Genomic DNA, 17,287 nt, shown 5'->3' with positions numbered 1-17,287 from the left:
CCTCTCACTCTGTAGAAGTCACCAACCCGAATCCAGCAAAACAGCCCTAAACAATCACACTTCCTCCTCCATGTTTGACAGTTGATGCCACCCACTGAGGAGCCATCGTTTCGCCTTCTCGATAGCGTACAAAGATCTTGAATGATGAACCGAAGATTTCAAATTTTGATTAATCCGTCCATAATACCTTCTTCCTGTCTTCAGTAGTCCAATGGCCGTGTTTCATGGCCCAGGCAAGCTTCTTTGTCTTATTCTGACGTCATAGCATTGTCCTGTCAAACCTGGAGCTCAAAGTCTTCTCTTCACAGTTGAAACTGAGATTTGCTTACTATGACCACTATTAAGCTGTGCTTTAAGCTGTTGTGAGCCGCCTATCACGCAAGCTGTTAACTCTCAGAAATGTCCTCTGATTCACCTGTGGCTTTGAGTCTGCCAGACCTCTTCCTTTCGTCAAAGTTTGGCCCAGTTTCTGAGTGAAGGAAACTGCACTCACTGACATCTTGACTTTCTTTGCAATTTCTCTGTTGGAAAGACCTACATTTTTAAGTGTTATGATGGTCTGTCTCTCTTCCATTTTTATTTTTATTTGCCTTTATCTCACCATTTTTGTCACACTACTTTCTGCAGTACAATACTGTTCAACTGATACTTCAGTTCTAAGGTCAAATGGTGTCGAGTCCCAGATTTAAACCTAGTGGGAGTATCCCACCTAGTGGGACCATTTACCTTAGAACTGAAGAAGCTTCTCGGATGAGAGGTGAAACGTCTTCAAGCAACTTAAAGAAGTCCAGACGCTTTTCTTTGCAAGCTCCGTTGTCAGTTTTGAGTAAACTTACCTTTTTAAAAAAAAGTCTCTGGCGGTTTACCACTTACCCTTTTACAATTTTAAGCTGACTTGAACAACTTGAATTGCAATAAATTGAATTGCCTGTTTACATTCTGAGTCCATGATGATTCATAATTTAGCAGCCTATCCTGTTGTGCAAATACGATCACCTTAAAAAGTAAACTAAAAAACATGACAGTTCCCACAACACATATACTTACACTTCAAAATCTGTAGTCCATAAACCAACGGATAACATACATCCTATATACAGTTATGGGCAGGAGTTAGACTAACCAGGCATTTCATGAGGTACACTTGGCTAGTATCAGTTTGGATCCGTTTGCTTTCACAGCTGCGTTCAATATCCAAGACTCAACAAGGTGCTTCAAACCTTCCTCAGAGGTTTCATCATAATATGTTCATGATAACATTAGAACACATACTGCAGATTCATCATGATTTGAGTTGATGTGAACCTCCCATTCATTAACATCCCAGTAGTGCTAAATTGGATGGAAATCTAGTGACTGTGAAGCCCATTTGAGTAGTGAACTCATTATCACATTAAAGAAACCAGAAAATTGTGACTTTGGTACAGTGGTCGTAAAGGAAAGGCAACGTCAGCACCAGCACACAGGTATGTTGTGGCATTCAAATGAGGCTCAACTGGTACTAACAAGCCCAAAGTATAAACCTGATATTAAGGCCAGAAAAAAGATTTGCACAAGGATTGTTGTTACAGTGAGTGTCACAAGCTATTGTTATACGTTCATTCAGACCTGAGATTACAGGTTATGATGCAATGTAGTGATGTGGAAATACATAATATTTAAAAATGTTCTTTTAAAAGGTTTTTATCCACAGAGTTGAATGTTGTTGAACTGAGTGGGAGGATTTAATTTGATTTACGTAAAAAATATAGAGCTCTTATAATCCCTGTGAAAAGTTATGCCAGTTTGCATAAAATTGTTTTTCTACTAAATAACTGATTAGTGTTTGAGGTTAGTTATTCCGATGTAGATCAGTTATGAAGCACGGTCATTAAATAAGTAATAGTGAAAACCTTTCAGAAACTGACTCGGTGTGCGACAGAACTTACCTTCACCTAAGGTAACTTTGTCATTCACTGCAACACAACACAAAAAATCCAACACACATGCATGCACACACACACACACACACACACGCCGCTAAATGCAGACAAAAAGTCTTAATACCCTTGATATAGAGTTTTTAAAAAGCCACCACTGAGGCAACTAATGGCAACTGTGGCACAGTTAAAAAACAAACAAATGCATGCACTGTCTTATGCTTTCTGAAAAAAGAATGAGTACAGGCAGAGGTCATCAAATGTGTTTTACTGTACATTTACAAAACAACAAGAGTACAAAAAAGTCAGTCCACAGACATTTTTTGTTTGTTTGTTTGTTTGTTTGTTTTGGAGGGAGTATATTGACATTTCATCTGACAAATGCAGCAAACAGCCTCTCAGACAGACAAGAGGGGAAGCAGAGGGATTACAATCAAACTTTCATAAAGTCTGTCTGTCAGTCTGTCTGCAGAGTGGAACACTTTGCAGCAGAGAAACCAGAGGAAACATAGAAAAATATGACATTCGTAGCGGACAACATGGCAGCAGGGATCCTGGTGGGGAAGCGCTGGGGGGCGGAGACGTCCATCTGGGAGCGAGACCCAGCTCGTTTTGGTTTTTCTGACCCCCCCCCCCACCCCTCATTCTCGACCAGAAAACACACTTTGTGCTTCATATTTTCTGTTGTTTTGCCATCACAACAAGAGTGCAACAGTAGTTAATGCTTTTCCAAAAAGTATACATTTTGAGAAAAAAAGTTGGCACATTCAAGAAGACTTTTTTTTTTTGTTTGTTTGTTTGTTTTTTTAAATATCAGACGTTTGTGGTTTTTTAATCCTCATAAATACAATATACATCTTTTACCCCTGTATCCAGAGCTCACAAAATACAGACACAGGTATTTACAAACCAAAGGTGAGGAGTGATCTGAGTGGCTCATAAATATTCGGAGCAATACCAAAAGCAGAATGTAAAGTCTGTTTACAGCAATAACATAGGTTTGACTCTAGGTTCCTGAAACCCTAAGCTCCATGTCTTGTTCAGCTTATTGTCTCCACAGTGGTTAGATGGGCGGGGAGCAGGAGGGTGATCAAATCATCAAAGGTACACTGATAGAATTTCTTTATCTTAATTCCTGAAAGAGAGAAATATAACATCAGTAGCTTAAACAATCAGTCTCACAGAACGAGTTATCAGGACACCGTAGTACACAACTTATTCTAGCAGCAACTTGGTATCAGGGGCCAATTTAATCCATCCATGGAGATTGAATCAGTTTTTATCAAGACTGTTTAGCTGTCAGGGTGAAGAACTTCAGACAATTTCCTCTCGATCTGAGCCACATTCCTGCAGTAATCATCTATCTTGTAAATTTTGGGTCAGCACCACTTAACAGGAAGTTAAGTGACTTGTTGACATTTCCACGATGTACCGGAGGATGCTGAAAACAGCTTCAACTAAAATCTGTTTCTGGAAGCTCTGCAGTAACACAAAACACATGCAAGTGTTGCAAATAATATGATGCAATGTTTAATACTCATCTTTTAATGTGAAAATTAAGCTTTCAGCTCCATGCTGATCACAGTGAAGTTGCTACTACAAACAGGAATTCCTCTCCAAGTGGATCTAAAATGCATTTCCTTATTTTTTTAATCGCATCTACAGTATACTGCTACAGTTATGGATGTAAACCAAAAGCATGTGGGGCAGCCAATCAGAAGAAAATTAGCTCAAAGGGCAGAGGGAGGCAAAACAGCTTGTCTGAGGCAGTCTTTTATGCATGTAGTGCATTTTACTGACTGTCAATCAATTTATTTATAAGCACATTTAAAAACAGCACAGATTGACCAAAGTGCTGTACAAACAATCATGTGAACTATGCTTGAGCAGACTAGGTTCCCCATATTAAACACATATTAAAGCACTGCCAGTTGTTCCAGTTTCTGAAGATCGTGTCATGCACTGCATTTTGATTGTCATTATTCTGCATTCAGTCCAGAAAGATTGTTTCAAAAGAATCAAAAGTGATGCTACTTACTCTAATTACTCTAATTAACTTCATACAAAGGTCAGGATGGATGGATTTCACAAAACATGCTATGAAATTAAAAGGAGATATAAAAAGTATGAAAAAAACTTCAGTGTCTCAAACGTTCATACACACCTCTCTAATACCACTGTTACAGTGGCCTATTTAGTTCCTAGCCTCGGAGCATTTTTTAACAGGCTTGACGACATCTGCTGCCCTTCCGTCGCCCATCCTAGACTGGCCGTCTGCATCAAAGGCCACATGATAAGCAGGCAATAACACCACATGAGGAAGAGGTAACCTAATCCAGGCTTCCTGTAACTTTATTGCAAAGGAGGATTGTGCTTTCATGTGCCTGGGAAGGTGTGAAAAAGGTCAGCGTGGGTCAGTTAGGAGCATGTGGAGCAGGGGTGAGGTGTTCTTTAGTTCTCCACCGAGGGGGTGGAGGGGAATATAAGGAACCTTTGTGTGTGTGGCAAGAGAAAAGAGTGATTGTGCATGTGTGTCACTTTTACAAGTTGCTTTGCAACACTCATGTCTGATGTGCACTGAGAAGTGACCCGTGACAGAGCCATCCTTTCTCTGTTTCCTCACACATGCAGCTTTATAGTGATGCCTCGGGTTACAGCTGTAAGCTTAACAGCTACAGCATTAAAGGAATGCATCAAAGCTGCTGCACTAGCCATGTCTCATAAACCACTGCGTATGTAGGTTAACACTGAATTTTGAAAGTAACCAGAGTCAAAGTTGTGGCTGAAAGCTATTTTATCCATTTAATTACATAGAAGAAAATATTTGTCCTGATCCTTTTCAGCATTGTGCCTGCATGAAATTAATTAACACAACCTTTTCAGTTTTTTCCGTGCAGTTAACCAATCCAAAACACAGATTACAAACTGAATTTACATACAATTTGAATTTAACTTTAAAGAGCTCCCATCACTTTGGATTAAGCTCCTGTTGGGTTACCCAGCTTGCTGCCTACCTACAGTAATGTCAAACTTTGTAAGCACAAATTCCCTTCAGAGCCTTCCATTCAGCTGGCACAGTGTGCTCCACCATAAAAGACACTAGCACGTCGCAAGGGAGCCTGCAGGGAGTGCATTTAAAAGAGTGCTCCCACAGTTAAGTGTGCCCTCAGAAGTGTACTCCAGAGAGAGCAGTGGTTGTGTAGGCTTAACATTGTTTCTTACTGTAAAGGTTTTGAAGCAAATGGTAGTGGCAGATCTGTATGAATGGGCCTGAGAGCATGACGGTGTGAGTGTGTGTGGGGGGGAGTGTAGAAGCCCTCTCTGAAGTGCCTTCACATATTAGTAATGATATGTAGATTAAACTGAATCCCATGAAGAGGCTTTGTTCTCATATTCATGAATATATAAAAGAATCAATTATTAAAACCATTAGAGGTGCACAAAACTCTATAACTGGTTTTTTTTGCAGAATTTTACCTCATTGTGTTTCCTGGCTGAGTTGAGCCCCCGGGAGCCTGTGGAGCCTCTCGATGAGGAACTTCCTGTAGTTGAACAGTTACTAGACATCTGACCTCTGGAGAGGTAACCGGCCTTGCTGCTGTACAGGATCATCTCCTCATCTGGAGAGACAGATGCAAATGGGAAAATAAAGGTGCATTTGGACATTTTGCAGCTGATCTGGACAACACTTTTTCAGATGTAGGCTACGTCTACACTAATCCGGATAAATTTGAAAACTGCGTTTTCGTCTAAGAACGCTCCACGTCCATACTATCGTTTCCAAACAGTTGTTCATCCACACTGAAACGCTTATGGTCCTCTATTGCGCATACGTGAAACGTAAGATGATTTGACCTGCGGTATTTCTGTCTGCTGTTTATTTACTTTCCGGCTCTTTAAAACGCCGTGGCAAAATGTCGAGGAAAAGTTTTTTAAATGGACTAACAATGAGGTGGAGGTGTTGCTGCGAGTAACGCAAAAGTACAAAGTTGCAAAAGTGAGTGAGAATTAAACAATTTGAAGAAAAGCTATCTGGAGCATGTACAGGCTGATGTCAATCTTTAATAGAGCAAACAAAACAACGCCCTCCGCAATCTTAGTTTAATTGGTCACATGACTGGATCATATGACTAAAATGCGTCATCGTTTCCGAAAGTCTGCGGTTACGCTGTCCACACTGACTAAATGACCTCCTCAGCAGGTCTTGAAGTTCTCCAGAGGCCTGGTAATGACATAGTCATTTGATTCAGGTGTGTTGACCCAGGGTAATATCTAAAACCTGCCTTCAAGGCCTGGAGTTGGACACCCCTGCCTTACAATATAAAGCACCTTGAGGCAACTTCTGTTGTGATTTGACGCTATATAGTTAAACTGAAATTGAATTGAATACATTTCCATCCAAATGAATTCAATAACCACACATTTACCCAGATTTATTTTTGGAGTTGGGTTTGGAAAAACAACACTGAGTTTTCACATGATATTCTGTGAGGGATACACGCTGGAGGGTTTTTAGATTCTCTGAGCCATGCCTTTTGTTTTTGAAAATGGCCAGGAGAGCTGGCTTCACGGTTATTTTGCAAAGTCATTTATAAAGAATGACATGTTGCAAACAGACCCGTTTCACTCTCCCGTGTAACACTGCAGTGCAGTAGTGGACCGTGGTGCATCATTATGTGGAAGAGGCTTCATCAGCCGAGTGCATAAGTGCTGCCTTTTCTTCCGCTTTCTTCTTCTGCAAGAAGCACAACATTTCCAAGAGAGCCCACACTCTCTGTCCTAAATTTGATTTGTCTAACCTTAAACTGCATTATGGCTGAAATTCAACACACTTACTGTCAGTTTGTCTCTGTCCCGAGCCTTTTCGCTGCTGGCTATTAATGCTATATTCAGTCCTCTCCAGGGAGGACAGCGTGCCGTTTGTCACACAGTTGGCCTCCATGCACCCCTGGGGGTCCTGTAACCGGCTCTCTTCTGGGGGTGGTTCTGGAGGAGGGGGCAGGTCTAAAAAAAATGAGATACAGGGAAAGAGCATTAAAACTTTAAGAAAGAACTTTTTGTTTCCATTTTCATTGTTAGGTTTCTGTTAAAAAACAGTTTTCTTAGTTTCCAAAAAATGACAGCTTTTTCTTATTTCTCTCTTTGTTTTCTTTGCTAAGTGAGAAAAGTGAAGAGACTTACAGTCTTGATTTCTTGATGGAAATTGAAATGATTATTCACTTATTAAGATGAAAGGTCTTGTTCTTGTTCCTGCCAAGGCTATGGATTCACAGTGGACTGCAATTTCAGATTTTTATTTCCGTTTCCAGTGATAATAATCATGCTTATCCAGTAAACATATTACAGTCTGTAAGCTGAGATTACAATTTCCATCCATAGTCAGGAATGCCAGCCTCTCATCTTGCCTTTCTAACAGCTGTGGACAGTCACAGTATCTGTGATTCACATATTTGAATCTGCCCACCTCCTTGTATGTCTCTTCTGTAAGCTGAAGTCTTAGACACTTTTTTTTTCACTCTTGATTTTTGGTTTGGTGGAGTACTTGTATCAGCGGGGGAGGAGCGACTGTGCACTGTGGGTGAAAAGGTATAAATAATCAATAGCAAGGAGACGATGCAGAAGGATTACTCACATGACAAACACTAAATCAACTTTAAATCAGCTTCCAGGGTGGGGGCTGCTACTCTGTATTCTGTATGCGTGTGCACGTCAGCCACTTTACCCGGCGTGGTCGTGCTGATGCTGTCTTCATTCAGAGCTGGGCCCTGGCTCTGGAGGCAGCGATGGGCAGGACTCTGGCACTGCAGCATGCCAACTTCTGATGAGCTGTGATGCTGTTGGCCGGAGAGGCTGGGGTTGGACTGGGTGAGCAGCGGGCTCGGTGCCTGGGGAACTGGCATGGGACCGCAGGGTAACCTTCTGCTTTGGGAAGTGAGGGCAGCATGTTACTGGAGCAAAAAATAAACTGAAGCAGAAGCTAAATCTTGTAATGTTTAGGAGTGAGGTTTACTATACAGCTAAACACATGATTTTTGGCATGATTAATAATGTGATTTTATTGGTTTTGTCATTTTATTCTGTCTGTCACATCTGACAATAGCACTCGATTTAGCTAGGCTGCTTATCTGTAATTGTGAATTCTACTGAGAAGTGAATGAAGCACTAAACAGTAAGCAGTAAAATGACTGTGATTAGCAGAGAAATCCCCTTCCATCAGCACATTTGCTGAACTTAAACACATTGACACAGTGCAGTTAAATGGACACAACCTTTAGAAAATACAGTAAGCACGTACCGTGACAACTGCTGGCTGTTTGATTGGTTCTGACGGGGGAGGTCATGGTGGGCTTGGGGCTCCTCGTGCGGTGACGGAGTGAGCGTGGCGGTTGACTGGTGACTGTAGGAGGTGGCTGGAGAGGAAGCGTTGTTCCTCTGAGGGGGCGAAGGTCTGTCCTCGCAGCCTTCCATCAGGTATGTCCTCTCAGGGAGGGGTGGACACCATTCCTCATCCGATCTAGATACACAGTGAAGCAGATTACAGCTCAGCGAGGCCGTGTGCGGCTCTACACCTCGATGTGTTGCATAATTATTGTCGAAGTACAACCTGTTTACTCAGTGATACCTTCAAATCCAACTAGCTAAGAGGCTATTTAAAGATTAATGATGTTCTTTCAAGTTAGGAGGCTTCGCCAACGGCAAAACTGCAGGAGGCTAAGCTTCCCATTGAATGGTACTGCAGCTATGAGTTTTGCTATGAGGCTGCAGAGTGCAAGTGGTAAGGGTCAACATTGCTAATTGCGTTTCATGGGTGGGGAAAACAGCTAAATCAGTCAAGGAGTTGACCAAGGCTGAGATAATTGAGTTGTTAAGGGCAGGGCCTTAAGAGCAATGCTGGCTTTTATACTTAATGCAGCTGTTAGAGGTGACACTAAGTCTAAGTGATGATACAACAGTGTCATACTAATTCAGAGAGATGTGCATCTGAGGAGGCAGGACTGTGACTCACCCTAGGTCCATGTTCTCTGGAAGTTCGTCATCTTGCTCACACTGCTTCAGCTCTTCTATGGGCGGAGGCGGGGGCAAGGACTCCATCCAGGTCAGAGATGGGGTCTTTACAGCCTTACCCATCACCTTCTGCTTGGGCTTACCTAAAAAAATGACATACATAAATAAATGCAGCGATTCAATTGAAGGGGAGGTTCTGGCACAATAAGCTGATTCGTCATGACCGTATTTTGACACATACCCCAGCAGGCCTGTGGCTCACAAATAGCAACACGGAGGCAGCAAAGTAGGATTTGTAGCATGACTGAGTGCATGTTGGCCAAACTGCTTCCACGAAGGAGAGCACAAACCTCAGCTCACTCTCTAAGGGAGTAGTTTTGTATTTTGTACATTTTCATTTTGTTTTCTTATGAAGTTTGCAAGAAAGGCAGGTGTGAAATGTAAAAGTGACATCACTACATGCTTTTTGTCAATTTTCAACCAATATATCCAAATAAACAGATAAATAAAGTTGACCGTGATGGACCATTGGTGGACGTAAGGCAACTTTTCATGGATTGTTAGCACAAGCCCACTCTACCCCCCTACAAATTTTTATCAGCATTCATTGAAAACTTTTCGATCTGTCACCTTGGCAGATAGAACGATTGCTCTCTTTCAGTCTTGTTTTTGTGTTCCTTTGTCTTTCATTGTTACCCAAGTCCACTCCTGCTGTCTTGCCCAGAGTCACATTTGGATGTGTATTCCTGTTTTACGTTGGTAATGGTCGTTCTCCGTGTCTCAAGTTTTCTTCGTCATCTCGTTATGTCTGTTGTTGCATCCCACCTGTTATCTGTCCCCTTGTTATTCTGTGAGTGTGTGTTGTTTCTGTCTTCCTCTGTTTTTTGTTGCATTGTCCCTCATCCTTCACAGCTGTGTGTACCCTCGCTCTGTGCCTCCCTGCTTCGAGTTTCCCAGCTATTCTATTTCTCCTTGTGATTCTGTTAGCTTTTGATTCCCCTGCTCACCTTGGTTCTGTGTATTTTGGACTTTCAGAATTAAATGCTCATTTTCAATTTGCTCTGTATTCAAGTCCACAAACAAGCTTTTACATAGCCCACAAAGAACAAAAACACTATTTTCTGATTAGTATTTTTCATTAGAAAAGCAGAACAATCTAAAATCCGAAGCGATTCTGAAGGCAGATGCAGACTGTTTCAAATCTAATATCAATAATCCATCCATCTTCATCCACTTTATCCATGGCCGGGTTTTGAGGGCAGCAGCCTAAGCAGAGAAGCCCAGACCTCCCTCTCCCCAGCCACCTCCCCCAGCTTATCTGGGGGAACACCAAGGCGTTCCTCCGGATAAGCTGGAGCTGATTTCATATCAATAAGTGATGACAAAATATCCATGTAAAAGGAAGGAAGGTAAGGAAGGAAAGTAAGGAAACACTGGAATCTAAAGCCATATTTTTGGCATATTTTGGGTTTACATTTCACCTTTTTTTTCTTATTTCCTCGAAGTAATCAACGCAAAAGGAGACAGACGTGTATTTCAAATTCACAGAACTGAAATCCTTCCTCACCACTGCAGCGGTCCAGCTGGGCGTACTGAGCTCCAGATGGACCGGGCTGGGTAATCCAGTGGCCGTCGTCTTGCTGCTCACCGCCGTGGGGTGGAACTTGTGTCTGGTTGGTGAAAGGCATGATGGAGGTGGAAGCGTAAGGAGTGGTGGAGTTGTGCTGGGCGTAGGTGAAACTGTGCAGGTCCTCGCTGGTGGCGTCAATCGTGCTGTAGATGGGACCTTCGGTGGAGCCTCCCATGCTGTACTTCTCAGTCTGATTCAGGTAGTTGGAGATGCCAGCTTCTACACAGGGATGGAGGTAGGATTTAGCAAAGCTCCTGTTGTTGTAAGCACAGCATCACAAAAACAGACACTCCTACCATTGTAGTATCTCTCAGCTGTGTCGGGATTGGCCGGGCAGCAGTTGACGGCCTCTTTGCCATTGTGAACCAAGTTAGTGGTGGGCCAAGAGTCTGCCAGCCATGGGTAGTTGCCCATGTTGCCCCCAAGCACTCCTTGCCTACAGAGACACTCTGGCATTAGCTGAAGTCGTAGTGGGGCAGTACAACATCAAGTATAACTGTCCAGATGGAATTAGAGAGTGGCAGAGAAAAAGCTGCATGCATGCAGTGAGAAATGTGGTGTGAATTTAAAAAGATTCACATAATAAAATATCACAAAGTTCAGAGATATAATTCTAGAAATGTCTGTATGTCTTTGCTTAGCAACCCTATCCTACTAGTTCACACAGAAACAGCACTAGTAGGATATAAACCAGTTACCTTCCATTTAGTCCCGGTCCTTCTCCATGAGGGAAACCGACTGCAAAAGCAAGAGAGAAAGAGAGTGATGAGCAGAGGAACAGGGATTCACAAACAAATTATTCTGTTATCCTTCTTACAGATCCTTCAGTCTATATCCTATTCTAATAATGTAGAGTCAGCTGTTCTCATGTCCACCAAAAGCACAAAAAAGTGCATCTATGTTTTTATTTTTTGATTATTATAATTATGTGAGTTCATACTTAAACTTCTAGTCATGTATTAAAGCTTATACTATTGCAGTACAGAGAACAGAACCTAAATAGTAGGTATATATAAAGATTATTAAGTATTCAAGCCCAAATTTAGCCTAGGAGGGAATTACACTGAAACTATTTGTAAGTTTTTCCTTTTATTTGGCTGTACATATGTCAATGGCAGCATTCTGGATTCGACTTCCTTCATAAGTATCATCCCAGCTTCAGGTCATCTTCATCATCCTTCATCCTTACCTGCTGGTGTGTAGGCGAAGGAGGCCGTGTAGTGGCTCAGCTCCTTCCTCTTCTTGCGGCGGCAGTAGATCCAGACGCTGAAACCCATCAGGATGACCCAGCAGGCTCCTCCGATGCCTGCGATGAACGCCGGCTGCTTGACCACATCTGTAATCTGTTCAGCTAGACTCACGCTGCTCTCCTCACCACCATTGGTCTTGTCACCACTGCCTCCGCTTCCACCTGCTAATGAGGGCTGTTCAGCTGGCAGCTCTACAGGAGAAAAACAAGACCAAAGATTACTGAACCATTTTATTTTTGGCTGGTTTGTTTAGTTTTCATACTCCAAAAAATAGCAATCAGTAAACCGTGTGTGTCTTTAATAAAGTGAAACTAAACTAAACTATTAACCGTGGACATAATTACCTCTTTCCTGAATAAACCTGAAGCAGGTGATGATGACATAACCTGAGATGTAACATTAATTAGCATCTTCTAATAACAAGTTTTTGGATGTTTTAGGTATGTGATTGCTGGAGCCGCACTATGGACTTCAATATTTTCCTGCGTCCTCTGGGATTAGTGTCTACTTAATTCATCTACTTTCGCACCTTGGCCCACTTTTTATTCTCATTATTTTTGTGGACTCACTGATGAGGACGGGCACCGGCTGACTGCGAGTGCCAATCCCGGCGCTAGTCACTGCTGCCACCTCCACTTGGTAAAGCACTCCGGGCATCAGGCCCTTCAGCAACGTGGACAACGTGTTTCCATCCACTGTCTTGTTACTGTAGTATCGGGTCTGGTTGTCATCACCAGTGCTCATGCACCAAACCTGTTTGCATACAGAAAAATTTGCCATTAACTTTTTTTTAAATACTTCACATTTTAATTCAAAGATAAACTAGTTAACTACTGTCCTTTTTTGCTTAAAACTACATCAGAGTCAAATATTTTTCATGTACCACCTTCAAGCTTCTATATGTAAAGTTTTCTTTTCCCATTTATCCTGACTGAAGAAAACATCATACTCACAATCCACCAATTACCCGCTGTTTCCTTTTTATCTATATCTTATGGGATTAGCAGTGATTTCATAAGAGAACCGCCTTAACATTTGGGTCAGTGAGTACACATTTTGTGTGTAAGGCACTACTTACATGTCAGCTATGATGTTTTCTTGTGTGAAGTGTGAAGGCAGTGAACGGAGAGTGGTTACTACACATTGCAGAGGTTTTCCTGGGCAGTCACAGTGCTGCCCCCACTAAAGCTTTATTTAATTCAATTCAGTTCAATTTTATTTCTATAGCACTAAATCACAGCAGTCACTTCAAGGCACTTTGAGTGTGAGACTTGTGACTTGACTAGGCTGAGGTTTGTTTACCCTGTACTCCTGGATGATGCCATTTTGCGTGTCACTGCGTGGCGGCTCCCAGGAGACACTGATGCTGGAGCTGGAGCTGTTGCCGAGCTTCACTGTTGACACTGTAACAGCTCTGGGAGGGGCACTGGGTACTGTGAGAGGTGGGAGGAACATTTCTCTCATTTCATCAAGATGAGCAGAGTAGTTGAGCGCAGTAAATTATGAACATACACCCATATAGATACATATACATATTAGGACTGGGTATCGTCACTGATTTCTAGAATAGTTTCAATTCCGATTCACAAGGTCCCGAATCGATTCGATCCACGATTCGATTCAATTCGATTTGAGAGTCAGAAATATTATAATTCAGATCATGCATCAGTACATTTCCATATTTTTATATCTATAACAAGAAAGCTGACACTTGCGAGACTTTATCAAAGATGTGAGCATCACAGCAGATGCCTTTGTGTCAAAGTAGCTGAGGATAAAACACAGAAAAACATGAAGGCGACTTTCCTGGCCTGGGATTTTATAAAAATATTCTGCAGTAGATCAAAAACGAAAGAAAACCATTAATCAACATATGAACATTACCTGATGCTGCTGAAGTGAAGCAGAGCAAAGTTACAGAGGTTTGATTAGAGACACGGCTAAGCGTTATGAAATTTTGCATAATTTTAAAAAGTTTAAGTTTGTTCAGTAGCCTACTGAACAGTAGAAATGAGGTTTTCTTTTCGGAAGTAAAAGGAAAAAAAAACAGCGGCCAACAGCGCTGTAAACAACGGTAGACTTGTGCGTAATAAGCAAGCGAATAATGCAGAAAACAGATTTTTAGACGGGAAACTGTTCTTGAAGTACAGAGAGAGAGAGAGAGAGAGAGAGAGTGGTGGTGGAAGCAAAACAATTTACTCATTTACTGTTTTAGTTGTTTGGTGGTTGTGGAAATTTTGTGAGGTTTAACCTAATTTATATTTAAAAAATCGATTCAGGATTTTAATGAATCGATATCATGTTATCCAAGCTAGAATCGATTTTAATCGATAAATCGATAATCAAAACCCACCCCTAATACATATGTATATGTATACAAAATAGAGCAGATATACAGGATGGAAATACAACCTGCGCTTGAAAAGGAGTGGGGAAAAAATAACACTTGTGTGCTCCTAACCCCTTCACATATTTATAGCTCAGTCATTATTAACAAATACATAAAGTAATAAAAGAGAAGACACATGTATATAAGTTAATGATGTTCCTTATTCAGGCAGGTCAATCCATAAGTGCTCATGGCACATATGCCTCCTTCCTTGTGTTTTACTCTGGAGTTTGGATCAACCAATATAAACCCCTGGCTGCCAAAACTGCAGCACACAAATTTAATGAAAACAGTGATCAGTATAGATGAACTCAAATTCCAGAGGATATAAAATTAACCTCAAAATTAGATAACATAACGGAGATTCATGTGGTGTCATACAGGCTAATGAAAATGCCGTACAGGCCCTGCAGTGTCAAAGAAAACCAAGCCCAGTTTATTAGAAACACTTTTCTTTGAAGATTTCTTGATTCATTTCTTCATTTACCAGACTTATTACCTTCTTCTGGGGTCCGGACTAGCAACGTTCTGCTATCTTTGCCCTGGAATTCATCAAAGTAGGGACGGATCTTTATCTCGTACTCTGTTCCTTTGAGTAAGCCGGTGAGGACGGTGCTGCGCTCCGAGGGGGAATTGATGTCCTGGAGGAGCCACATTCCCCCGCTGGGCCGGTAGGACAGACGGTAGCCCTGGACGTACTGAGACTGACGGTCGACCTGGAAAAAATTGAGGTCCGCATTGGGGGAAGATGAGAGAAGATGACGGAACGGCGAGATGGAGAGGAAATGGAAGATTATTTTTCTCTCTTTGCTAACCCCAAATGAATACTTGTTCCCCAAAAAGCAGGGAAATATGTGCCACTCACGTTCCAGGATACTCTAATGGAAGCTGCTGTTAGCATCACGGGGTCCTGAAGCTGAACAGCCACCTCTCCCAGCTCCCTCTGCACTTGCTTGTGGTCCACTCCCTGACCTGTAGGGCTCACATCTGAGGGAAAACACACACATAGAGTGATGCTGTCAGCGCATTAACACACAGTCACTGTTTCTAACAACTCCAGGTGTGAGTCTTGCTGTATTTGGTGAAAGGGGGGTGCAGGCTGACCTTGTGTTCTGACGGGCTCAGAGATGGGGCTTGGGTCACTCAGGCCGTAGGTGTTGACAGCACGGACGATGAACAGGTAGACTGTGTTGGGAAGAAGGCCGGTGATGGTGTGTGTCTCCATTTTAACCATGTCAGCTACAGTCTGCCATGTGCTCCCTGCTGATTGGCTGTAAAAGTACAGAAGATGAAAAAAAGTCAGATAAGCAGTGCGATATTTAGTGGCAGTATATTATTATAATCAAGAAAATGTACTCAAACTACCTAGTAGAGATGTGCACGACTAGTTGACTAGATGACTAACTGTTGCTTCTGTTGATGGTTGGTACCAGATGTACTAGTCATTTATTCTTAACATTTTAAATGATGCCCAATGTCGATAAATTGTTGCGTCCCAAATGTTACGCAGCCATCTGCGACCAGCTGCCATGGAGCTACAGCCCTGGTATTGTTGTAGAAAACCTCCATAACTCAGTTAATCTAGGTCTGATCTTTTTGTTAAGCCTATTATTGTTAGTTATTTTGAAAGCAGAGGAATAAGATCAAGTAGCGGAAATGAGCTTTCTCCGAAGGGTGGATAGGCTCTCTGTTAGCGATAAGATGAGGAGCTGAGTCATTTGGGGGGGATGGATGATTTATTGTTTTGTTATTGTTTTAGATTTGGACTTTTATTGAGGTAAAACTTGTTACAAACTGTAGAACAATGTGTATCATTCATAATGCATGGTTTTTCTGCTTCTTCATTGTCTGCTTGGTGTATAACATGCAATGTTCATAATGCACAAGATGCCACAAAGTTAAGCAGCAAAGTGTGATTAATGATTGAGGAATGTGATTTATGGTTCAATATTTTCCTTATTTAGACACTTTTTGACATTGTCCATTAAACTTTTGTCAAATCTAACTTGATATTTGTCTCTTAGTTTTGACTACACAGTTAATCTCATTTTTTTCCGCGTTAAGTTGACAAAATTAGTCACTAGGAACATCCCTAATAACTAGTAATTTAACCTCTTAAGCCCCAAGCCTACCTGATCTCCTGCCTTTTGCCCCTGTATCAGGGGGCGTTGGGGCTTAAGAGGTTAATTCAATTTTATTTAGACAGCTCCAAATCACAACAGTCGCCTCAAGGTGCTTTATATTGTAAGGTAGACCCTACAATAATACATACAGAGAAAAACCCAACAATCATATGACCTCCTATGAGCATCGAATGCCCCAGCAGCCTACACCTATTGCAGCATAACTAAGGGAGGATTCAGGGTCACCTGATCCAGCCCTAACTATATGCTTTAGCAAAAATGAAAGTTTGAAGCTTAATCTTAAAAGTAGAGATAGTTTCTGTCTCCCGAATCCAAACAGAAGAGGGGCCTGAAAACTGAAGGCCTCCTATAGTATAATTAGCTTGCATGTGCCTACTGCTCTTTGTCTCTCAGCATGACTACTCCAAAACTTCCAAACTGAACTGAATGAAAGCTCCACCTGAAAAGTGGAGCAGAGAAAATGAAGAATCTCACGACGCTGATGTGAAGATTCTTGTGAACTTGTGAAATACGTCAGTGACCTTGGCAGATGATACACTCTCTTATTGCCCGTCCAGTTATTCATGCAATAATTTTTTTGAAGAGGCTGCAACTAAAGATTATTCTGCAACCTAATTCATCTGCTGATTATTTTCTGCTTTGTTGACAAATATCCAGGGAATAAAGACCACCAGAGTCTAACCAAAAGATTAAGAAAACAAAAGTAAATCATTAATAAAATCAATCATCAATTAAAAAGGGATTTTTTTACCCACTTGTTCCACTTACTTGCTCACTTACAAAGAAATGATCAGTCTCTAACTTTTACAGTAGTTTTTTTTTCATTAATTGAGAAAATATCAACTAAAATTCAGGAAAAACACATTATTCCCATATTTCTCCTACAATATGAACTGAACTACAACAACAGGTAAAATAAACAACTGCTGTAAACTGATGACTAATATTCG

At 41.5% G+C, this 17,287-nt stretch overlaps 1 protein-coding gene across 6 annotated transcripts in view; it reads right to left on the bottom strand.

Moving 5' to 3' along the window:
- Positions 1 to 2,168: 2,168 nt before the first annotated feature.
- robo3 (roundabout, axon guidance receptor, homolog 3 (Drosophila)) overlaps positions 2,169 to 17,287 on the bottom strand; it is a 164,103-nt gene continuing 148,984 nt past the window's right edge. For 3 of the 6 annotated variants that reach the window (XM_085288285.1, XM_085288287.1, XM_085288288.1), the window contains 16 exons: positions 15,298 to 15,464; positions 15,059 to 15,180; positions 14,693 to 14,909; positions 13,107 to 13,237; positions 12,374 to 12,557; positions 11,744 to 11,995; positions 11,253 to 11,292; positions 10,851 to 10,990; positions 10,492 to 10,773; positions 8,926 to 9,067; positions 8,215 to 8,433; positions 7,642 to 7,841; positions 7,384 to 7,491; positions 6,756 to 6,923; positions 5,397 to 5,539; positions 2,169 to 3,054 (listed from right to left, as the gene is read on the bottom strand). In XM_085288285.1, coding sequence (XP_085144411.1) covers positions 3,043 to 3,054; positions 5,397 to 5,539; positions 6,756 to 6,923; positions 7,384 to 7,491; positions 7,642 to 7,841; positions 8,215 to 8,433; positions 8,926 to 9,067; positions 10,492 to 10,773; positions 10,851 to 10,990; positions 11,253 to 11,292; positions 11,744 to 11,995; positions 12,374 to 12,557; positions 13,107 to 13,237; positions 14,693 to 14,909; positions 15,059 to 15,180; positions 15,298 to 15,464 — 2,527 coding nt within the window. In that variant the 3' untranslated portion in view covers positions 2,169 to 3,042. Of the gene's footprint in view, positions 4,194 to 5,396; positions 5,540 to 6,755; positions 6,924 to 7,383; positions 7,492 to 7,641; positions 7,842 to 8,214; positions 8,434 to 8,925; positions 9,068 to 10,491; positions 10,774 to 10,850; positions 10,991 to 11,252; positions 11,293 to 11,743; positions 11,996 to 12,373; positions 12,558 to 13,106; positions 13,238 to 14,692; positions 14,910 to 15,058; positions 15,181 to 15,297; positions 15,465 to 17,287 lie in introns of all 6 variants that reach the window. The other 3 variants (XM_085288286.1, XM_085288290.1, XM_085288289.1) reach the window with 2 other exon arrangements.

Source organism: Mchenga conophoros, linkage group LG10 (assembly GCF_057382185.1).
Source record: "Mchenga conophoros isolate Kocher_MC1m ecotype Shallow Benthic linkage group LG10, M_conophoros_male_GT1.1, whole genome shotgun sequence".
NCBI lineage: Eukaryota > Metazoa > Chordata > Actinopteri > Cichliformes > Cichlidae > Mchenga > Mchenga conophoros.
This window is presented reverse-complemented; position numbering and strand designations above follow the sequence as displayed.